Source organism: Protopterus annectens, chromosome 5.part0, assembly GCF_019279795.1.
Source record: "Protopterus annectens isolate FY-2018-M chromosome 5.part0, PAN1.0, whole genome shotgun sequence".
Lineage (NCBI taxonomy): Eukaryota > Metazoa > Chordata > Ceratodontiformes > Protopteridae > Protopterus > Protopterus annectens.
The window spans coordinates 1,873,046,674-1,873,071,477 of record NC_056735.1 but is presented as its reverse complement, the minus strand read 5'-3'; the positions used below and the strand labels follow the sequence as shown (position 1 = coordinate 1,873,071,477).

General features: G+C 39.6%; 1 protein-coding gene across 1 annotated transcript in view; it reads left to right on the top strand.

Annotated features, from left to right (window-relative positions):
• The window catches only part of VWA8 (von Willebrand factor A domain containing 8), a 3,458,065-nt gene that overhangs the window by 1,546,143 nt on the left and 1,887,118 nt on the right, over positions 1-24,804 (top strand). The window contains exon 22 of the mRNA XM_044071701.1: positions 13,955-14,030. Coding sequence (XP_043927636.1) covers positions 13,955-14,030 — 76 coding nt within the window. The remainder of the gene's footprint in view (positions 1-13,954; positions 14,031-24,804) is intronic.

The following is a 24,804-nucleotide window of genomic DNA, read 5'->3' as shown; positions in this document are numbered from 1 at the left end:
AGTGCACTGTTCAAAGCTGACAATTTTCAGAAAAGCCCGGGTGAAGTCTAATTATCTTTGTTACAAAAACTATAATAGCCAGTGTTGTCTTTTCTGTCCACTTCAACCTTTTAGTATTCTGATTCAGATGGATCTGACAGTTGGCCACCTTCAAATCTTCAAGCTCTGAGGCTCCATGTCCTCTCCTATAATGCCCTGCTTGCCTAAAGTTCCATGGATTTAATTTGCCACTTCCTGTGACAGACAGCTCCATGAGAGTCTGTGAGATTAATGAGATAAGTGACTTTTTCTTGTTGTAAGTTGATTATTTTTGACAGTCTTCCTCTCCATATTACCTTTGTAGTAGTTAGCAGTATAGAAGTTCTTCCCCTTTAGTCTTAGCTCTTTCTTCTTTCAAATGATTTGTGCGCTCTGTCTTCTTGGTGGTCATTTTTCTGCCTTCCTTCGCTGCAGATCTTAACATTTAAAAAAAAATTCTGTTATCTTAATTCCTTTCTTCTTTTAATATAGTGATTGCTGTTTTGTATAGTTGTTTTCCTTTGTACAGGTCTTCCCTGTGGTGCTTCTCTGTTTTTTTTTCCCCTGCTGTGGACAGCAAGACCTCAGGATTTCAAAAATATGTGGGGTCTGGGCATAAATTGCTCCTCCCACAATACACAGAGCAAGTGTTTCTACTGCCTAGGGCCTAAAGATCTTTTTGCTGATTGCCAGGCCATTTCAATCTTTGGGTCATGGGTGCCAAGTTGCTTCTGAAGGGTTTACTATGAGCTGCTTCTACAACTCCCTCCTTTTCGAAGTCAGCAGATAAGAGAAAAGAAAAAGAGAAAGAAAGACAGCAAGAGGGAGAAGAAAAAACTGTGAAGAGAGAGAGAAAAAAGCTGAAGTTAAAAAAAAAAAGAAAAATATAGTAAAAGACATTCAGTTTTCCCCATAGTGGGCCAAATGGAACTGAAGATCCTAAGGCCTTTGTTAAGTCTGGATGCTTCAAAGTGGTTGGAACCAGTGCCTCTTTGACTCTGTTCTCCCAGCTTATTGACATTAGACTTGGATCCAACCACAGTAGTTAGATCTGATATCCTGAGCTCCTGTTTACTGGGACAGATACATTCCCCCTGTATAGGGATTACACCAGATCCAGAATTTTTCCCAGAGACAACTGCAAGTCAAATCCAAATCTTACCTTTTTGGATTCAGGAGGTTCCTCTACAGCTGTGATACTCCAGCAAACCTACTTCCTTGTCTTCATGTAGTTCTGCTAGATGTACCAAGAGTGTCAAAGACATAGATCTAGACCAAGTCATGAGAACCTTTTTGAAGGCTCATGTAGACCTAGGAATTATTCTCCCTTTCCCCTTTCCCCTTTCCAGGGGGGTCAAGAGCCCCGTCCTTCTGGCTTCACCTGTTTCTGCTCTTCTACTGGGCCACTTTCCAGTACTGTTGACTTTGGCTTCAACAAGTGTTCACTCTACTGGCAAGTCAGTGCTGATGACCTGGTCACTCTCGGCTCTGACTTATTCCTTGATGTTTTCAACTCCAGTATCTTCATACCAGAGTGCCTGCTGGAGCCATGGTATTGCAACAGAAGGCCAGAGATCAGATTCAATCCAAAGGTTTTCATAGCTGTGTCTACTTCTAAAGTGCATCTGCGTTAGCTCAGCTCCAGCTATTTTAGAGCTGTCAGCACCAGATAATGTGCAAGGGTTACAGTGTTTTCTGGGCATGGTCAACTGTTTAGGCAAGTTTATACCAGACTTCAGTGGGTTGACAGCATTGTTGTATGGTTATGGTTGGAAAATCATCAGAAGGCTTTTAATGACCTTAAGCAGAAAATTGCCACCCCACCTACATTAAGATACTATGACATGAATAAACCAGTTTTTCTTTCTTATGATGCTTCAAATTTTGGTCTTGGTAAAGTTATTCTTCAAGAGGCCAGACCAGTAGCATATGCATCAGGGACACTTACTCAAAGTGAGATGCATTATGCCAAAATTGAGAAAGAGCTGTTGGCGATAGTTTTCACACGTCCCAGGTTTCATGGTTATATTCATGGTAGAGCTGTCCAGATTGAAACTGATCATCAGCCTCTAGTTACCATTCTAAAGAAGCCTATGCATTCTGCTCTAGTGAGATCACAAAGAATGATGCTCAAATTGCAAAAGTAAAATTTCAGAACAGAACAACTTGAGGCTGAAACGTTTGACTTTGATGTAATGTCAGTGCGTAATTTTTCCGCCACTAGACTTGATAAGTTGAGAGATCACACTATGACTGTTCCTATTTCACAAAAGCTTAGTCACTACATCAGTGTCAGATGGCCGTCAAAATAATCCAGTGTATCACCTGAGGCGCAGTTGTATTTTCCTTACATAGATGAATTGTTGATGGAAGATGGCATTATTTTCAAAGGTCCTAAAATTGTTGTTCCTGCTTCCTTACAACAAGAATATATACAGATTTTGCATCGTGGTCACCCAGGTTTATTATCCACTAAGAGAAGGACAAGATAACTAGTATTTTGGCCTTCATTCTCAAAAGACATTGATAAGAGTTCTTTCTTCTTGTTCAGTAATTAATTGTACCAGAGCGCATTTGCAAAGAGAACTGCTTCCGCTAAATCCAATACCTGAACTACCTTGGTCTACTGTAGCAACTGATATCTTTGAGTGGAACAATCAACACTATTTGGTTTTGGTAAACTCTTACTCAAATCGGTTTGAGATTGATGTGCTACCAAACTTAACCTCAACAGCTGTTATCACTAAGTTAAAACATCATTACTCAGTTCATGGTAGTCCACACAAACTTTATTCTGACAACAGTACTCAATTTACTAGTGAGTTGTTTCACAAATTTGCAAAAGAATGGAACTTTGTACATGTCACTAGTAGTCCTGAATATCCTCAATCCAATGGTTTAGCTAAATGACCAGTGCAGATTGCAAAGCAATGACGATATTCTTGGCTCACCTGCTCAAAGACTACTTTCCAGACAAACTAGAACTATGCTCCTCAGTAGCACTCTTCAAGAAAAATCTTGATGATTGGATGGTTAATAGGAAATTCACCCCAGGGATCACTTCTGTGGTTTTGCTTGACAGGGGCACAGGAAAATAATTTTCTTGGGTGGCGAAAGCCAGGGTACATTTTTGGCTAGGCTTGTATAGGCCCTAGGGCCAATAGCCTAGTACCTACCTATGAACCTATGCTACCTATTTCATTAGGTTTTTTGCAGCCTAACTCTAAAAACAATAAAACCATCAAGGGTCATTTATTGAAGAAGCATAATATCCAGAAATCTAGTTATGACAGATTGAGCAAATTACTTCGTTCGTTGAGGGAAGGAGAGACTGTATAAATACAGACAGCAAATGGTTTTGATTGAACTGGACAGATTACAGGCATCTGTGCCGAGCCAAGATCCTATTTGGTAAGCTTCGAGGGTGTGGAGTTTAGGAAGAATTGCAGACATCTTCTTCCTGTACCAGAATTATCATCATCATTGCAATCACAACATTGTATCTGTGATGCAAACTCTAAATCAAAGACCGAGTCAGACATTGTTTCCAGACCAAAATCTGATCAAAAGTCTGATTCTATTCCACAAAGTAATTTGAACATTCCACAGGTCAACCATTTTGCAGAAACTGTCCCAGTTGTTAAATCTGATTCCCAATTTTATGTCAGTGATATGGATGAGTTTCTAAGCCTAGTGTGAAATACACAGCAACCTGGACTTGATTGTATATATATATATATATATATATATATATATATATGTACTTAGTTTTGTATAATGCATGTCTTTAGGTTATATTTGATTTCTACATGCTAAATAATCTCATGACAAATTGCATGATATATTTCTTATAGAGGGAGGATGTAGATTAGAGTGTAACGTGTGTGTCTGCTGTGTCTTTAAGAAGCATGCGATGCTGTGCGTGTACGTATAAATTCCAGACACGTGCAACCCCTAGTGCCATTTTGTAGAAGTAGCCAATGATTGAGCATGTATAATCACAGCAGTTAGTTCGTATTTAAGTTACTTAGTCATAGTCAATAGTCTTTACAGTAATGTGTTTGTATAGAATAAAGCTGCTTAAACAGAACCCATGAAGACTCGTTTATTCATGTACCAACACGAAAGCGACAGGAACCTTTTTGCATAGACCTTCCATAAATGGACCCGTCTCTTCCTTGGGATCTTCATTTTCTTCTTCATTCCCTGACAAAACCCGTTTGAACCATTAACTGTAATAGACCATAAATTCTTGTCCTCGAAGAGACTCTTTCTCACCATGATTACCTCAGCCAGAAGTTACAGGCTTTATCTTGCTGTCCTCCTTACCTTATTTTCTTAACTACAGAGTTTCATTGAGAACTAATCCCTCCTTGCTACCTAAAGTGGCCTTTGAGCTTCCTTAAACCAGTCCATTGAGTTGCCTGATTTCTTTCCTAATTTCAGTAACAAAGGAGAATACCTACTTTATTGTCTTGATGTTAATTCTTAATTAACATTCTGTTTGGACAGAGCAAAACAATCTAGGAAATCCAATCAACTTTTTGGTTGTTTTTTGGTCAAACTGTTTCAAAAATTGCATTGTCCAGATGGCTATCTGATTGTATATCATTTCTGTACTCTTCTAGATGATTCCATTTACTTTTTTAGACCTAAAGGCCATTTTGCCAGAGCATTAGCTATATCTGTATGCAGTTCCTTGGATGACATCTGTGCAGCAGCCACGTTTATTATCCACTTCAAGTTTGATATCAATTCTTGATTCAGATGAGCCTTCAGTTCCACCATACTGTGTAATGTTTTCTCCTAGGACCACCCAAATGAATGGCTGGGCACTGTGTCCCAAAGGTTGAGTGGAATGGAAAAGACATCATTAAATACAAAATGATGTACTTACCATAACACTAGATCTGTATTCAGCCACCCGTCACACCACCCCTCTTCTATATTGTCACCTGTGTCAGGAGTAAAGGTAGATCTAATGGACCAACCAAACTGCTTGACTAAGAACCATCTTGTTTCCTTCCTTTCCTGTTAACATTTTCCCTTTTTATTATCCTTTGATATAAGGATATTTTATAGTAGCTTGTGCCTTTGTGTAAGGCAAACTCAATTTGAGGAGCTTTAGACAAACAGAGCTATCTGGGAGAGGAGGCAGAGCCTCTGATCTCTGAGATTGCTGGCTGTTGTAACAAGCTTAATAGTGTAGGCAAAACATTTTCTGTATCAGTTCAGAAGATGCCAAACACTCTGCCTCCTTGCTTCCCTCAGCTATCAATGTAGCTTCTCTCATTGTTCTATTCGGAACAATATCTCTCAGTGTCTTACCTCAAAAATGAGGTACAACTCCTCCAAATCAAGTACACTTTAAATGTTGATCTGCTGACTTGGAAAGCATGAAAAATAAAAAATGTTGAATTTTGTTTGCATTTTCTGCATTAACAGAAACATAGTAAATGTAATGTGTTGGCAGTGATCTGCCATCTGTTCTCAAAAATACATATTTTTGGAATGTTAGAGGGAAATTGTAAGGAAAATCAAAAGATTTGCCTGAAAATCAGGGACACTTGAGGGGTTTGCTCATAAAATTCCTCACTGACAAGACACGTGCTTCCTCCTTCCTGCCTAGCTTTTGTTAGGCATGTTACCATATGTGTTATTTTACTTCAGTATTTAAGCCGCGATGGTGCAGCAGTAGCGTTGTTGCCTCACAGCAAGAGGTTCGATTCTCAGCTGGAGCGCCTTCTGTGTGGAGTCTGCATGTCCTCCCTGTGGTCGAGTGGCGTTCGAAAGACATGCGTAGAATGGGCTTGCCTGCGCTGAAGGTTGGACGTCAAACTGGCACCTCGGCACCCGTAAAAAATCTACTGCCAATCATAAGCGGACCGGAGTTCCGCTGTGGCGACCCCTAACCAGGAAAAGCCGAAAGAAGAACAACTTATGACTTTGTATTTTATTTTGTAAACTTCTGTAATTTCTCATGTCATGGTTGAAAATGGCCAGTTTTGGATTCAGCTGTATAATTTCTCATATGGCTAAAAGGGCCCATTTTGGAGTCAGCTGTACAATTTCTTGCATCAAGGCTTAAAAGTGCTATCTGTGGATTCAGCAACTTGCCAAGTTAACAGATTAATAGAATAAAATAAATAGTTTTTATTTTATTGGTAATAGTGAAGAAGGGAAAGTGGAATAAGAATCCAGTGGAATGACTGATGCTTGAGGTATTTTTACATGTGATTTATTTGTAATGTGTCACAGCTAGTTAATAATGTTGAGTACTTTTAGTGCTTTCACAACTGACAGGCAAAATTGTGACCTTTTGATTTAGAATACTTTTAGATATGTACAAACATGTAAAAAAAACTTTTAAAAAGGTCTCTATTTTTGTGGGCTGTTTTACTGATACAGTGACTACTGCTTTTCCTGACCTGAAAAATAAATCTTCCACTGGAATGTAAATGAGATAGTGCCCAGTCAGCAAACGTGTGTAAGCTGTGCACATGCCTGTTGAGTAAAGTTGTTACATCTTGGGACAGTGGAGTGACTTCTTTTGAAACAGTATCTCAACAAGAAGAAATAATTTATTTTATCATCTGTGGATTCAGCAACTTGCCAAGTTAGGAGATGAATAAAATAAAATATATACAGTGTTTCTGTTTTATCAGTAATGGTGAAGAAGGGAACGTGGAATAAGAATCCAGTGGAATGATTGTTGCTTGAGGTATTTTAACATGTAATTTGGTAGTAAAGAATTATAAGAGTAACAGTGCAAACTGGCTTCCTGCAAATGTGAACGGAAAGGCCAGCATAAAGACTGTCTTTCCCTGGATAAGATCTGGATCTTTTCTGGAGGTACTCCTCTGGAGCCGTTCTTGTTAGGTTTCCTGAGGTTAGAAGAAAAGATACAGTATTGTGTCTGGGATTCCCTAAGTCCCTGTATTTCCTACAGAGCCAGCAGAATGGTGACGTAATTATTGCATGCGACCATGAGCATGCTTGTTGTAATGTTTCACAGCTAGTAAATAATGCTCTGAGTACTTTTAGTGCTTTCACAACTGACAGACAAAATTGTGACCTTTTAATTTAGAATATTTTTAGATATGTACAAATATGTAAGAAACTGTTAAAAAGGTCTGTATTTTTGTGGGCTTTTTCACTGATACAATGACCACTGCTTTTCCGGACTTGAAAAATAAATCTTCCACTGGCATGTAAAGGTGACCGTGACCAGTTAGCAAACTTTTGTGTAAACTGTACACAGGCTTGTCTAGTAAATGTATTACAGTTTGGAACAGTGGAATGACTTCTTTTGAAACAGCATCTCAAGAAGAAGAAATCATTTCTTATTTTAGTATGAGGTGTAAAGAATATTTATTGTTTATATAGAAGCATGTTGCACACTTTTAAAAAAGAGTGAGCTGTTAATACCATGCTTCTGTGCCTGATAAATTGTTTAGTTAAATCAAGATAGAATAAGGTGAACATTATCTGATTTTCATTTTGGTAATTAGCAACAAATGTCCACTGTTCAGCAATTAATTTAATTGCATTTGCCTGATTGAGGGCATTTGGGTTATTGTCCTATCATTTTGTTTTCATTATGTTTAATTTGATTACTGGGCTGTTTGACTTTCAGAGATGATTGCACTACATTTATCTGTTTGCTTCTTAATGGTCGTAATCCTTGCTTTGTTTCACTCGCTGAAAAGGAGTGGTCATGGATCACTGCTCTGCCAAAATGCAATGTACTGCTCCTGAAGTAGGTCATGATTTAGATTTTACTTCTGCAGTAAATAATTAACATGATTATATATTCTCTGTTGTTGGCTGTATTATGTCATATTGCATATTGTTAGTTGGCAGACATGGCAGAGTGCTTTAACTCTAATTGTTAGAGCATGCAGTTTCCTGTCGTATTTGTCCATATATTCTAGTTACAAGATCATATATGGAAAACAATGGCACAGCTGAACTTGGCATTTTGACTGAAATGTCTGTATTGTTGTTCAGCTTAGCAAAGATATACTCCATTTCCTGCATTTCTCTTTCAGATTTTTATACAGAGCTTTGCAGCATGGATACTTAATTCATTTTTGATTTCTTAACTAATCTAACATTGGTTTTAGATGCATCTGCCTACTACAACCTCATAGACAGTTATAGTAATAATATTTCTTCTGTTAATATCTACCTTTATTTGAGACTCTGACAACAGGTGCCAAATTTTCAAGCTCTGATATGCCAGCTGTCAGAAAGATCACATCCATTAAGACTTTCCCATCCCCTGTCTTTTTATACTGTGTTGTTTCCTGAGTTGTCTAGACACATGTATGCAGCTGACAGATCTGTTTTCTTCAGGTACTTATTCCACTACCTTCACTGTGTTGGCACAAAGTAGAATGTATGCAGCTTCTTTTTCTTCTCTTTCGGCTGTTCCCATTCGGGGTTGCCAGAGCGGATCATCTGTTTCCATTTCTTCCTGTCCTCTGCATCTTTCTCTGTCACACCAGCCACCTGCATGTCCTCTCTCACCACATCCATAAACCTTATTTTAGGCCTTCCTCTTTTCCTCTTACCTGGCAGCTCCATCCTTAGCATCCTTTTCCCAATATACCCATCATCCCTCCTCAGCACATGTCCAAACCGACGCAATCTCACCTCTCTAACTTTGTCTCCAAACTGTCCAACCTGAGCTGACCCTCTAATATACTGATTCCTAATCCTGTCCATCCTTGTCACACCTAGTGCAAATCTTAACATCTTTAACTCTGCCACTTCCAGCTCTGACTCCTGCCTTTTTGTCAATGCCACCGTCTCCAACCCATAAAACATAGTTGGTCGCACTACCCTCTTGTAGACCTTCCCTTTCACTCTTACTGGTACCCGTCTGTCACAAATCACTCCTGACACTCTTCTGCACCCATTCCACCCTGCCTGTACACTCTTCTTCACCTCTCTTCCAGACTCACCATTACTCTGAACTGTTGATCCCAAGTACTTAAACTCATCCACCTTTGCCAACTCTACTCCCTGCATCCTCACCATTCCTCTATCCTAACTCTCATTCACATGCACATATTCTGTCTTAGTCCTGCTGACCTTCATTCCTCTCCTCTCTACAGCATATCTCCACCTCTCCAGGGGTCCCCTCACCGTGTTCCTTACTCTCACTACAGATCACAATGTCATCTGCAAACATCATAGTCCATGGGGCCTCCTGTCTGATCTCGTCTGTCAACCTGTCCATCACCATTGCAAATAATAAAGGGCTTAGAGCTGATCCTTGATGTAATCCCACCTCCACCTTAAATGGATCTGTCACTCCCACTGCAGACTTCACCACTGTCACGGTACCCTTGTACATATCTTGTACCACTCTTACATACTTCTCTGCCACTCCTAACTTCCTCATACAATACCACAACTCCTCTCTAGGACCCCTATCATATGCTTTCTCCAAAGTCCACAAAGATACAATGCAACTCCTTCTGACCCTACCTATATTCCTCCGTCAACAGTTTCAGAGCAAACATTGCATCTGTAGTGCTCTTTCCCGGCATGAAACCATACTGCTGATTGCTAATCATCACCTCCCTTCTTAACCTAGCTTCCACTACTCTTTCCCATAACTTCAAGCTGTGACTGATCAGTTTTATCCCTCTGTAGTTACTACAACTCTGGACATCACCCTTATTCTTAAAAATAGGTACCAAAACACTTTTTCTCCACTCCTCAGGCATCCTCTAACTATCCAAGATTTCATTAAACAATCTGGTTAAGAACTCCACTGACATTTTCCCTAAGCACAGCCATGCTTCCACTGGTATGTCATCTGGACCAACAGCCTTTCCATTCTTCATCCTCTTCATAGCTGTCCGTACTTCCTCCTTGCTCATCTGTTTCACTTCTTGATTCACTATCCCCACATCATCCAACCTTCTCTCTCTCTCTCTCATTCTCTTCATTCATCAGCCCCTCAAAGTACTCTTTCCATTTGCTCAACACACACTCCTAGACTAGAATGTATGCAGATGATTACTTTAAAAAAAAGAGCCATTCAGCATGATGAAGTAACTGATTTCGCCACTGAGTGTAGGACTGTTAGACTGAATGTGTCTTAATTCTGTGCCGTTAATGTTTCAGCAGTTAAATGTTTTCATCCATGTTTTTTGTTTTATGGCTGGACCGCTCCTTTCATTCTTATTGTTATTGTGCAGGAGGAGTGCACCCCAACCTTGATTTTGCACTTTAGAAAAATATGGTAAGAATTTTGCTTCTTGCATGTAGAATGCTCATTTAAAGCAGAGTCTTCTGTTTATTAGAGCTAGTAGTACTGTTTGTACAGTAATCTTTAACTATACCTTACCTAGTCTTTAACACCTGAATCTTACTCCATTTCCTGATGTAACCTTAGTAGGTCTCCTCAGACTCTTCAGTGTGCTTGATACACTACATGATCCTCAGTGTTAAACAGCTTAACCATGAAACTAACTGATTTACAAAGTTTAGTCTGTTTTATTTTCCTGTAGTTGCCCATCTGCCTTCTGCTGTCTCATATACTCTTTCCATTACATTTTTTTGTTTTTGATAATTTTTTGGCCCCTGTGTAGCTTGCCTTGCCATGATTTCAGACACTGAGAGTCATCTAAACCCCTTTGACCTGACCCAGTATTTATCCTGTAGTCATCGGGGGAACCAAAGAATCTGAATAGTGTCATGCTTGCTGCTGTAGGGATTTTTTCTCATGCTGTGCTCAATCACCACCGCCATACCCACACCTGACATGCAGTAATGTAAGGTCTTTAAGACTGAAAATTTCTGTTGCATGCCTCGGTATTATAACGTTAGGATAAAGACCCTCAGTTTCACCACTGAGGGCTGCCATCCTGTGCTGAAAATCCCTCCTCTTAGGATAACCCAGTATTTATCCTGTAGTCATCGGGGGAACCAAGGAATCTGAATAGTGTCATGCTTGCTGCTGTGGGGATTTTTTCTCATGCTGTGCTCATTCTCCACTGCCATACCCACACCTGACATGCAGTAATGTGAGGTCTTTAAGACTGAAAATTTCTGTTGTGTGCCTCGGTATTATAACGTTAGGATAGAGACCCTCAATATCACCACTGAGGGCTGTCATCCTGTGCTGAAAATCCCTCCTCTCAGGATAATTGAGTCAGTAGAATACCACATAATTTCCCATCACATCTGCTGATTATTCAGATGCTGGGCTTAGTAATTGAACCCATGTCATCTGAGTCAGTCAGGGCACTCTTTGCATTTCTTATTGTCTTATCCTGTCCCATTGAACTGTGCTATACACCCTTTCCACTCTTGCTTCACTGTTTAGTGATTTCAGAACATGGTGTGACAATTCATCCTGACAGTGAGTTTTGGGTTGTCTGGTTATACTATTCCACCCTGCAATGCCAACAGCACAGCCTCTTCTTGTACAGATTTTAATCACTGTCCATCTTGTCAGTTATGCTACTGCTAGTCTGCATTAAATGTTGCTTTTTTGTAATTCTGCATAATTTCACTTATAAAGAATGTCTCGTGAAAGGCAATTTTGTAGTTTGTCTTGTTAAAACAGTGTTGCTCCTGTCAGTTTGAACCTCTTAAAATTCATCCTGAAAATGAGCTGATATTAGCTTTGTTGTGATTTCTGAAGTTCTGAAATTAATATATATTAGCAAGGAAAAACACACATGCACACCCCCCCACAAATATGTAAACACGTGGAGGAGAAATGTGTTGTTTAATTTTCCATACCCTCTTTTTGTGACCATAGAAATCCTCCATAATTTCCAAGTGTCATATTTTAGCATGTTGCAAGATAAAATACACCCCTGCCTCAACCTTTAGTGTCACTGGGGTACCTTCAAGCAAGACAAATATATACATACCTCTCAAACTCTTGGTTTTTAAAATCACATCAGCGGCCTTTAAAAAAATCATAGAAGAGGGTCAGAAAGAGGAGCATATTTTTGTATTTGTTACTGTAGAGTGCCTTTGTATACCACACTTTATATAGTTAGAACTTTGTACAGTCTTCGTTTATTTACTTAAGATATGCAGCTGAAAACAGGTGTATATTTTTGTGGAACATCACTAAACCTAAGAGGAGCAAGGCTAGATCTGATGGACAAAATCATAGCGCCATGGATAAATCTTAGCAGTTGAGAGGTATGGGTATGTAACTGGAGGGTCATTTTAAGTGACCCTAGTAGCCTTCCTTGACTGAATCATCAGGGCAAACAACAGGGGTCAAGTGTTAGGCCTCTTTTACTCAGACATCATTTTTTTCTTTTGTTTAACTGAGTATTTCTTTGTGAGATTGGTCAGAAAATGAGGTGGTGTCATGTCAGGAGAAGCAGTCACCATTTGAGAGTAAACTGAACTGAGAAATAGAGGCCAAAGGTGATGACATATGGAATGTTAACTGAACACCAGAGAGAACTTGTAGAGTTTTTTATGCCAGCATAGTGGAAATAGTTATGATACTGTTATCAATAGCAGTATCAGGGTCCTTGGTATTGCTAAGTAGATATCAATGGCTGAAAATGCAGTATGTGTACAGACAGTAGCTCCAAAGTCTATGAAGCGTAAAAAGAGTGAAGAGGATGCAGAATCCTCTGAAGTTCTGAAATCATGTAGATTCTTTAGACATCTGCCAGTCTTGACCTGCATAAGAAGAAGAAGTTGAGTAATGCTTGCTATAGCCATAGTATGTAGAACAGAGTATTACAGGGATGAATAGCCGTAAGTGGAAGGAAAATCGTTTGGAGTGATGCTAACTAGTATCATGAAGTGCTCCTCTTGTCTAAAAGAACAGCTGGTAAATATTAGTTGTTTACTAAGCAAGATAGCCAACCGGTTAACCTATCCCTTTGCATGTCACTTGTGAGAAAACTGAGTAAAATGATAGTGTTTTGCCATAAGGATTGCTTCAGCAGTGAACTAATGTCCACATGAACAATAAAGAAGAAAATCAGGAGTCATAGTGATATATAATATGATGAAAAATCAGAATTTCCAAAAATTTATTTCCTTACAAGAGAGGAGGGAATGTGGAGAAATGTTGAACCTCAGTAGCCAAAAGTGGATAAGCAAGACTTAAAGAGGAAGTCAGTATTTTCCACCATAAAAGTGTCTAGGTTAATTGGCAGTAAATCTCATTTTGAATTACGCTATTAAACATAACAACACAGCTAAAGTCATAAAGCAAACATTTTATTTTGGGTTAGAGGGGAGGACAACCTTTATGCAAAGAGATTCACATCTGCATCCTTGCTTAACATAGCAGCTTCATTGTTGCTTTCCTTAGGCAAAAACTCCTTTAAGTGTTTTTTCATCTGCTGTATTTTTCTGTTAATAGCAGTAATGATATGGGACTGGATATTCTTCTCTGACAAAGGGAGAAAGGAACCACAAGGAGTTAGGTTTCATGCTTCTTCCTGACTTTTTCAGGAACTACAACTTTAGGGAGAGTCTAGTAGCTTCTCCTGATCTACTTGAAGGGGAGTTGACAACAGTAGTAAGATCTTGTAGGTTCATAAGTCGATACTAGGCTATCTGCCCAAAGGTATTTATAAGCCTAGCCAGAATGTGTTGGCTTTCGCCACCCCCTTAGATTAGTTCCCTGTGTAAATATTATCTGAAAATATGTGATGTGGTAACATAACTGTATATAGTGGATGGAAAATCTGACCTGTAATGGCAGCATAAATTAGGAACATATGAACAGCTTTGTTAATTCAAATGGTCTTTTTGTTTTAAGTGTCTTGTTGTATGTTCATGTGCAATTATTAAATCTTCTGAGACATCTTACCATGGTGTGCTGCCTTGTTAATCATGTACACCATTTAGTTGCACACACAGTAATAATGGGTTATCCAAACTTTTTATAAAGCCCATTAACAACTTTATTTTGTTTTAGGGACACTACCGTACAGAGCCTAACATTGCAGCCTTCTGTTCAGGATGGCATTATTGTGTATGAAGATTCACCACTGGTAAGTGTGTATTTTATGACTTTTGACTTATGAAGTCCAAATTTTGAAGCATCTCAGGACAGTGGTTATCTCAGGACAGTGGTTGGGAGACTGAGTGGGCAATAGTTTTCGTAAAATTATTTTGCCTTTCAGACTGCTGGGGGGCTGCTCTTGGTTGCTGTACTGCTTCCTTATTCCTACATTAGGAGGTTCCTTTTGGCTTTTTGATGCTTGATTATGTTTTAAGCTAAATCAATACTGCTTTAAAATGCTAAAGGAGAGCCACTATAATTTGTATACTTGTGCCAGTCCCTCATTTTTTTGCTGCTTTAGTTATTTTTCCCAGTGTTTTTTAGTATTTTGTCTGAGAGCCACAGAAGTGTGTGGAAATTTTGAAATTCTTGTACAGTGATCACCCCAAGGTCTTAAATATAATAGCAGTTGCATAAATGCATCCTACATACTTTGATTAGTTTGCTGCCATTCACTGCCATGGTACATCTGCATGCTATCTTCATTGTAATTAATTTGTAAGCCTTTTCAGCTTAGATGGAAGAATGCACTGTGTAGCACATTAAATCTACCCAGTGCATCTGGGAACAGCAAAGTCAAGTCAAAGTAACATTGTTGATCAGATATACACAGCAGTGTAAGCTGAATGAAATTACGTTGCTTTGGCCCTGTGCAAGGCATAACAATGAATACATAGTTCGAATGACAGTAAGACTAATGTACATACAGTAATAATTAAAATATTAACAACACAATAAATTACCACAGTTGGACAGGAAGACATTAGACAGTGTTATACTAGTAGGTATTGCAAAACTATAACTTCACATTGTGATTGCTTAGAATATTGCACTTCAGTTGTAGTATGATATATTCTGATGTTCATATTGCACATGTATGGAGTAGTGACTCACTCCTGACTATTGCCCATTCAGAAAGTAATAGCAAAAGAAATCAGGCTACTGTACCAGTTACTGAAGCAATTTGCCAGAGTGATTACTCTAGCTGATACTTCATAACAAGTAGCATATTAATTATTCACCGTCATGCCAGGCATTCAAGTTCAGGAGCCTTATGGATAGAGGGAAGAAGCTCCTGTTTAGTCTAGATGTTTTGCAGTGTAAGCTGCGATACCACCTGCCCGAGTTAAGGCGGAAGTACATGCCATGGGCAAGGTGAGTGGGATCGCTGATTATTTTCCTAGCTCTTCCCACACACCGTGTCTTGTACAGATCATCCATCATGGATGGGAGCGAGGAACTTATGACTTTTTATGCTGTCCTCACTACCCTCAGGAGAACCTTGCGGTCAGATGCTTTGCAGTTAGCATACCAAACTATGATGTTGTTTAAGAGGGTGCTCCCAATGATCCCCCTGTAAAAGGCTTTGAGGATGGACTGAAACAGGTTTGCCTTCCTCAGTTTCCAAAGGAAGTGCAGACGTTGTTGTGCCTTCTTCACTGTGTGGCTAATATGAGTTGACCAGAATAGGTCATCTGAGATGTACACCTACCTGTGAGCAACTACCTTAATAAGTAGTTATGAATCATTCTTAGGCAAGACAATAGAACCACATAACCAGGAACAGTAACTTAATCCAGTATAATATGCCTTACTAAGTGGGGTAGCATTTACCTTTCCCATTTTAGTCACATTCCAATGCGTACCTCTCAACTGCTCTGATTTACACATAGCCCTATGAGTTTGTCCCAAAAATTTAGTCTCGCTTCACTTAGATTTACTAATGTTCCTTGTAATGTAAAACTTGTTTATGGATACATCCGTTATTAAATAAATAAATACAGGCCATGCAAAGATTCTGCTTTGTTGACTATATAGGGCCTATTATATAAAGACCTTCTACGGTGAATTATAAAAAATGCTCCTCTTTCTGACTCTGTACTATGATTTTTAAATGCCGGTGCTATTTTGGTACTCAGAGGTTGACAGGTAGGCACTGTTGTCATGCCTAAAAATGTTTTATAAAAGTTTTGTGTATTAGGTAAGAGGGTAGAGATAGAGCCTTTACCATATCATAGTAAAGAGGGATTTGGTGTCATGGGATCTTCCATTGGTAGAAGCTCTGCAACATCATTGTAAAAGGGTTGACAAAGCTGCAGCTGTGGTGGAAGGATCACCTGCATCACTGGAAACTCCATTGTCACTGGAATTTTTCCTGCAATGCAAAGGGGTTTTTACTGCAGTGCTGATATGCTGCTCAGACCTGTATGCTGAGAAAAAATATCAACATGGAAGGGAGATTGCTTGCTCTGTCAAGCACTGACATCTGGCCAACTGTATGTATGAGGTTGGAGTACTTTTAGTTACTCTGTTGAGGTCAGCCAGTTCACAGAGAGTATAGTGTTTATCAATCATATATGATGGCAGACAGTGGCCGCACAGTGAAGCAAGACTGCGTACAGGGTCTTAACCCCATTGTGTGCCATCTTCTGTAACTTGTACAGGGCTTCAGTATGCCATTCTACAGTGTACCAGGCCTATTCCGGGTGCACAGTGTTTATGCATAGGATCCAGTAGCCTTTATCACATGAAAGACTACATTGGGAAGATGCTACAACAACCTTCTTTTTATTTATTTATCATATTATTTCTGTTTATTTGGTTATTTAGTTTCTTAATTTCTTTAGCAGCTATGTAAAAAAAAGGTTTCATCTTATCAGAAATGGAGACAAGCTAAACATCACCTCCACCTGTGGTCAGAAAGTCCTTCTATGTGGCACATCTCATTACTAAGGGTTTTGCATCCAGGAAGAAAGCGGTCATTGTCTCCTTCTACTCTTCCTTCATTAGGCCAGTCATTGAGTACAATGCCCCATTTGGCATCTACCTCACTAAACACTGCAACAACTGGAGAGACCGCAAAAATACCTCACACACACAGGATCCTAGGTCTTAAACATCTGTCCTATATGGACAGACTAATAAAATTCCAACTATTCTCTGTCTTATAGAGGCAATCACTGCTTGACTTACAAAGCCATGTCTGACCCAGCTCTATTACAAATGCTACATCTAAAGAAATCCCAATCCCTCAGCACCACACACTCCAGAGACCTCAACCTCATTACCACAATCAACAGAACATGCTGGAGGGATAGGTTCATAACCCAGAGACTGCCCATGCTATGGAATAGACTTCCCATACATGTCAAGTAGAGCACCTCACTGGCCCTCTTCAAGAGAAATTTTGATGAGAGGATGGGAAATAGAAAATTCACCACAGAGATCACTGACTTTACTCGAGAGAGGCACTGGGAACTAAGGTCAGGTGGCACGATGCCAGGGTAATCCTATGGGCTAGGCTTGTAAAGGCCCCAGGGCCATTAGCCTAGTACACACCTATAAACCTATGCACCGCCATCAAAATCTTCATCAAATTTGAAACATTTATTGACTTGTACACCATCAGGAAAAAGAAACAGATTTCAGCAGAAACTATTCTGATTCTTACATGTTTGTAATCCACTGCCACATAATTTATTGTGAAGTAGGAGTATGTTTCAGATAGAAGTAGATCTTTTCTGTAAACATATTCTGTGTATAGTTTCCACAGTAAATCTGGGTTCTCCCAAAACTATGATAAAACATCCATACCCCCAACCCCACATATAGTCATACACCTGCTCATAAAACAGTATGTGAAAAGTTTACCAACAAATCCAGTACACAGGTACTGAACCAATAAAGCAGTCCAAAGTGACTAATATTTCCTTGGGTGTACAACATCCTTTGGTACCTTTGATAGTATTTGTGGGTTGTAGTATTTGTCAGTATGTTCTTAATACTCATTTTTTTTATTAACAGAAATTCATGAACATTCTTTCTGATTAGAACTTTGATTATGTGAAATACACAGTCCATGCTATAGTTACCTGAGTGGCACGGTGGGACTTTCTATATAGGGATGATAACAAGGTCCTGTAAAGAGAGACTTTCAGCATCTCTGTGACATCAGGTGTAAAATGATAGGAGTGCTGTATATAAATGTACTGTTGTATACCCTAGTGCAACGTTTACCTTTCTTGGAGTTGATCATCATTTTCTTTCGGCTGTTCCCATTAGGGTTCGCCACAGTGAATCATCTGTTTCCATTTCTTCCTGTCCTCTGCATCATGCTCTGTCACCCCAACCACCTGCATGTCCTCTCTCACCACATCCATAAACCTTATCTTAGGCCTTCCTATTTTCCTGTTACCTGGTAGCTTCATCCTTAGCATCTTTTTCCCAATATACTCAGCATTCCTCCTCAGCACATGTCCAAACCAACGTAATCTTGCCTCTCTGGTTTTGTCTCCAAACCTTCCAATCTGGGTTTTCCCTCTAATATACTTATTCCTAATCTTGTCCACCCTCGTCACACCCAGTGCAAATCTTAACATCTTTAACTCTGCCACATCCAGCTCAGACTCCTGCCTTTTTGTCAATGCCACTGTCTCCAACCCATATAACATAGCTGGTCTCACTACCCTCCTGTAGACCTTCCCTTTCACTCTTACTGGTACTCGTCTGTCACAAATCACTCCTGACACACTTCTCCACCCACTCCATCCTGCCTGTACTCTCTTCTTCACCTCTGTTCCACACTCACCATTACTCCTTATACTTGTGATATGAGTAGGAAATATATAGAATCTGTTTTGAATAAGAAAAGAAAATTAAGGTTCGTAAAAACAGTAGCACTGTTTAACCTTGCATTAAATATATATTTATACATTTATACATACATATGTTACTTTAAATGTGATAGTCCTTATTCATAATTTCTTGGGTAGAATGCCTTTAAGGAGTTATTTGGATTATACTGTATATGTGAGGCACTTACTTAAAAATACTAACTCTATGGTTGCACAACTGTGGAGAGAAGCGAAAATACCATACACAGCAAATCATTTATTTATTTATTTATTTTACATTTCTTGACCGGGATAGTCCGACTGGATACATGTCCATTTTCAGTGGAGGCCCGGGGATAAAAGCTCCAAGGTAGAACATACAGTAAAAAATCACAAAATGATTACAAGTTACACACAGTTTACAAGCTCCAGTTGAGCAAGCAGGTAATATAATCATACATTTTTAAAACAGTGTTTCAAATTGACTAGGCAGTGTAACATGATTACAGACTATAGAGGAGGCTGTAATCAGGTTTTGAACAAGGACATAGCCAGTGAGTTTTAAAGTATAGCTTGAGGCTTTTTTTGAACTGAGTAAGAGAGGGTTCAAGAGTAAGATCGGCAGGAAGAGAGTTCCAAGTTTTCCCAGCAGAGTTAACAAACAGAGAGTCCCCAGCAGAGTTGTTGATTTTGGATGTTTGAACCAGTAGTTTATTAGAAGAGCGAAGTGACTTCAGGTTGCTATAAGGGTTGATGATATTTTTAAGTGCAGGCATATTATCAGGGTGGTTGAGAAACTTATGGGCAATTATAAGCTGGTTGTACTGAAGCAGGCTAATCCATTCTAGCCACCTCAGAAGATTTAGGTTGTGACAGTGGTGGGTCCTATAGGCTGTGCCTGTTGCAAATCTAGCAATGTGGTTATAACAGCTGGAGAGTTTGCTAAGAGTGGATTTGTTCAAATTAATGAGAAGAGTGGAGTAGATGGGAACGAGCAATAGCAGTCCTAGCAAATGGAGTATGGAAAGGTTTGATCTTATAGAGGGAGCCAATTTTTTTGTTAATGGTTTTGATAGTTTGATTGACATGGATATCAAATTTGAGGGTGTTGTCTATTTTGACACCTAAGAGTTTGGTTTGTGCATCTGGAGAGATAATGGTACCATTATTAGATGTTATGGTAAAGAGTAGTGAGGAAGGCTTACAAGTGGAGGAGAAAAGAAACTTTGTTTTGTTAGGGTTTAATATCAGCTGATGGTTAGAGAGCCAGTTTTCAAGTATGTTGTAAGTATTCTGGGTTAATGTCATTAGATCTGTCGGGGAGGTGGCTGAACAAATCAAGGTGGAGTCATCCACATATTGGGTACAGGTAGTATTTGGGATGACAGTGGGAAGGTCATTAATAAAGAGAGAGAAAAGAAGGGGTCCTAGTATGGAGCCCTGGGGGACATCTAGGGTGACGAGTAGACGGGTTGATAGTTTTCCATTTTACATTGCTGCCCTTTTTAGTTTTTTCATTGTTGTGCAAACTTGGAGTACATTTAAGTAAGGGAGGTATGAAGGGCTAAGCATGTGCAGCAATTCCAGCTAGTCTGATGCTTAGATCTGAACTTGGAAACAAAATTTCCTTCTATCTCTGAGTATTGTGGTGGTGTAAAAACTGGTTGTCCGAATGAGTAAAATGAAGAAATATGTAAGCTGTAAAAGAATAGCAACACAGTATGTCTTTTGGCAATGGCAATCTGTTTTGCTAAAGTAACTGAACAAAATAGTCACAATTTTACAGACTTGGGAGGTGCTGTATGAAAAACATAAAAGGTTCAGTGTAGCTTTACATAACAGAGAACTTACAATAAACAGTAGTATTCCTCCAGAAATTTTACAGAGAAGATTTTGATTATTTAGGGAATACACCTAGTACAGATTTTAATTACTTTCCTCTTAAAGTTGTTTTACTAGAAAGGCTTACCCAGACTCTGCCACAGCTTGCTGTAAGGGAAAGGTTAGTTTGCTTTTTATTTCTTGTGTTTTATATTACTTTATTGCCTTTTTCTATTTTGTGCACTGGAGTTTGTTTTCTTTGCACTATGTTTTACTTGTATTGTACTTTTAACTACATATTAAAATTTGAAAAAAGACCACAGCTCTGTGTCTTTTTTCCAACCTCCCACCCTGTTACTCTTGTGCTCTTAAACACCACTGTCTTTCTAGTTGCCTGCCCCTTATGTTAATTTGACTATATATCTTGTTCCCTCTCTTCTTTCTCTGGCTAGTGTAAGCGCAAGATTAAAAGTGCCCACCCTTTTTCAATCTATCTTGCTCTTTTAAAAATAGTGGTTCTGCACTAAAACTTAACTTTCTAGACAGCTAAAACTTAAGTTACCCACTTTCATATCTCAGTGCTTAGTGCACACTGCAGTGTTTAGGATAAACCTTTTTTCCCCTCATCTTACCTTTAAGCATCTATTTCAAGACCACCAGTTATTGCAGAGCCCACATTCTGCCTCTCAGTAGTCATCTTGGGATTAGTGCGTCTGTTTTCTCCTGGTGAGAGAAGGAGCACAGGAAGATTATTTCCTTGAGACTGCTGATCACCAGAAAGCCTAATAACTGCTTTCTAGGTGACAGCTTGGAATCTGTGCTTATATTCTGATCCTGGTGAGAGAAGGAGCAGAGTGCATTGATGCCTGACTGTTTCTGGTTGGAGAGTGAGTGTCTGTGCTTAACGTACCTGACTGGTCTGGTTGCTATTCGAGGTATCTACCAGAAAAAGGCTACAAGCCTACAGACCCTTTGATCATCCAGGACAAGAATGTGGAGCACCAAACAGGCTGTGGCCTGCTTCTCTTCTTGGAATTGGTGCTAAGATTTTGCTTCTGGTGAGAGAAGAAGCAAAGGAGCATTGTATCCGAACAGAGTGAAGCTGTAATGAGACCAGCATTAGTAGTAGTCAGGCAGTAGCCATCCACGTGACTCCCCTCTTTCCATCATTCTTGACAAGCTAAGTTTGTTTTCAGTAAGTACTGCTTGATTTGTTTCTAGCTTCAAAATATAGTCTTAAATACTTCATTCTTAAATTTTCAGGGTCTGTATATTAGTTTTCCCTCAAGTGTTTAGCAGTGCTCCGTACAGACTCAGACACCTGGAGTTACATTTTTCCTATAAAAGCACAACTGAAATTTATCCAATACCTAGATGCACACAGGACAACGAGTTTGCCATGAAAAGCATTGTCCATATAGTTGCAAACTAGATACTCCTGACAGTAATTGATATTCTCACTCCAACTGTCTAATCAATTAAAAAGGGTCTGTTGCCATGGATATGAACTGTCCTACTGTCTACTTTACCGGCTTGGTGGTTATGGGCATCCTGAGGCAATGTAGAAATTGCCTCATGTTTACTGACAACCAGTTAATTCTCAAACAAACTGATATGGTATGTGAGAGATGTATTTACACAATGTCACTGGAGGCAAAGTTCTTGCATAAAATACTCCTAATGTCAATAAGATTGTCAGTAGTACACATGCTTCACCCATCATGCACAATTCAAAGCAGACATATAGACCCACATATACTGAGGCACTTACATGTAACCTTACTAAACCACAAAGACCTCCTAGCTGAAGTACACATAACAAATATCTTCAGCTGCCCCAAATGCGCTCTTTCAAAACAACACCCACATCACCACATATAGCTACATCTCATGGAGCCTCTACCTCTAAGCCATTAAGGCAAGTAATCACACAATCCAACATTCTAGTCATTGGAGACTCCATCATGAGACACACTGATGTCCCTCTCTCCAGACTGAGTAAGGAGAAAGTTCCAGTCAGTTGCTTATCAGGGGCTAGGATCAGCCACATTACGCATGCAACTCAGGTCATTGGACCACAATTACCAATATGACTCAGTCATAGTCCATGTGGGAATGTGGGAGTAAATTACCTGAGACGTACCTCCCTAGACTATATGAAGAGAAACATCATGGAGCTCTCAGAATATGTGTCTCAGGCTGGGTATGAGCCTAGCATTGAGCAACATTTTACCTTCTCCAAGGATGATGCCACAATATGAACAAAAGATGATGGACTTTAATAATTGGCTTAGTTTCTGGTGTCATTCTGAGGGGGTGCAATATTTGTCAGCATAGAAGGAGATGGTCAACAGATCATGTTGCTTTGCCAGGGATGGTCTGCATCTCTCCTCTCTAGGCTTTCAAATATTAGCTAAAACATTGTCTTCCCCATAGTGACATTTTTAGGCAATGCCAAACTGAAAGTAGTTCCGACATAGAAAATCAAAACCAAGAAAATCTAAAGGTATTACTGCTCAATGCTAAGAGTCTAAACAAAAAAAAAACTCCACTCCCTAGAAGCTCTCTTTACCCTAGAGAATGCTAATGTCTGTGCTGTCACTGAGACATGGTTTATAGCCACGGAGAGCACCCTAACAGTTTGAGGTTGTAATACTTTCCACACATTTAGGCCAGCTACTTCACATTCAGGGAGTAAAGGTGGAGGTGTTGTATTTACATAAAAAATAAATATACTTCAAGGCTGGTCAAACAGGACAATGCACTTGAGCTGCACCATGTCCGAATCAGCACAGGTAAAATCCAGTGCCACTTCCTTGCAAGCTATAGGTCCCCATCTATGATCCAGGAAACCCATGCCATGTATTTAAACTTATTAGAAACACTAACCATCCAACCCAACACCATATTCATGGCTGACTTTAATTACCCCACTGTTAACTGGGAATCCTATACGACAGCAAACGTACATGCACAGAGATTGCTGGATTTTGCAAACGCAAACTTCCTGGACCAGATAGTCAGTACACCAACCAGGGGTGCAACCATACTGGATCTGGTCCTCACTAATATGGGAGACTGCTGCACATCCCCTACTGTAATGCCTTCCCTTGTGGACCACAAAATGGTCTCCTTTGAAGTAAAAATAAAACCTGGACCCCCAGCTAAACCTGGAATATTCAGGAACTATTTTAAGGCTAACCACCTCCTCTTAAGTGTGAACCTGGCAACATTTCAAGCCCCCATAAACCCTAAACACTTCTGTCTATGCAGAACTGTTCACAGAAACCCTCTACAAGCATGTTAATAGCTACATAGAGGCAGCTGTACCCACCAGGAAGACGTACAGAACTAACCTAAAAAACAAGCCACCCTGGTGGAATCACAAAATCAGTCATCTGTATAGCAGGAGGAAGAACATCATGGCAAAAATTAGGAGGTGCAGACCCAGCAGGATAAAAGCAATCTCTTCAAACTAAGCAAACAACTCAGAGGACAAATAAAGTCTGCCAAATCCAAATTTGAAGTAAGTTTGACCTCCCATGCCAAGGACAACTACAAAGCATTCTTTAGCTATGTCCGCAAACTCAAAGGCAATACACAATTGTGTGCAGAACTCATTGTAAATGAAGCCTTCTATACTGAGCCAGAAGATATAGAAAACCTCCTGTCTGATAAATTCTGCTGCAACTTTACTCATCTCTCCCCTTAACTGTCCCTCAGGAAATATCATCAAATGTAAGTCCCCCTACTATCTCAGTAGGGAACAGGTCTTTAATACTCTCTCTAAGACCAAGAACACTACATCAATGGGCCCAGACAATATCTCAGGATGCCTTCTGAATAGCATGAAACATGACCTATCAGGGCCTCTAGAATTACTATTTAACAGTAGCCTGCAAACAGGCTTAGTGCCTCATGAAAGCAACAGTTATCCCTCTGCACAAAGGTGGGCCATTTACAGACCCTGTAAACTACAGACCCATAAGTCTCACTAGTCTTATATGTAAAGCTATGGAAAGAATTATCATGGAGATGATCAATAGAGATATAGTAAACCTCCAGACACTTGACCCAAACCAGTTTAGTTTCATCAAGGGCAGATCATGCCTACTCAGCCTGATGGCCTTTTTTGAGAAGGTCACCAAAGCAATGGGTGAGGGTAAAATTGTTCACACTGCCTACCTTGACCTGGGCAAGGCATTTGGCACAGTATCCCACTTGGGCTTTGCTGACAAATGCAAGAGTTTAGGTATAAGTCCGTATGTTACCCAGTGGATAGCCAACTGGCACACAGACAGGACTCAGGAAGTTAGAATTAGGGAGTCC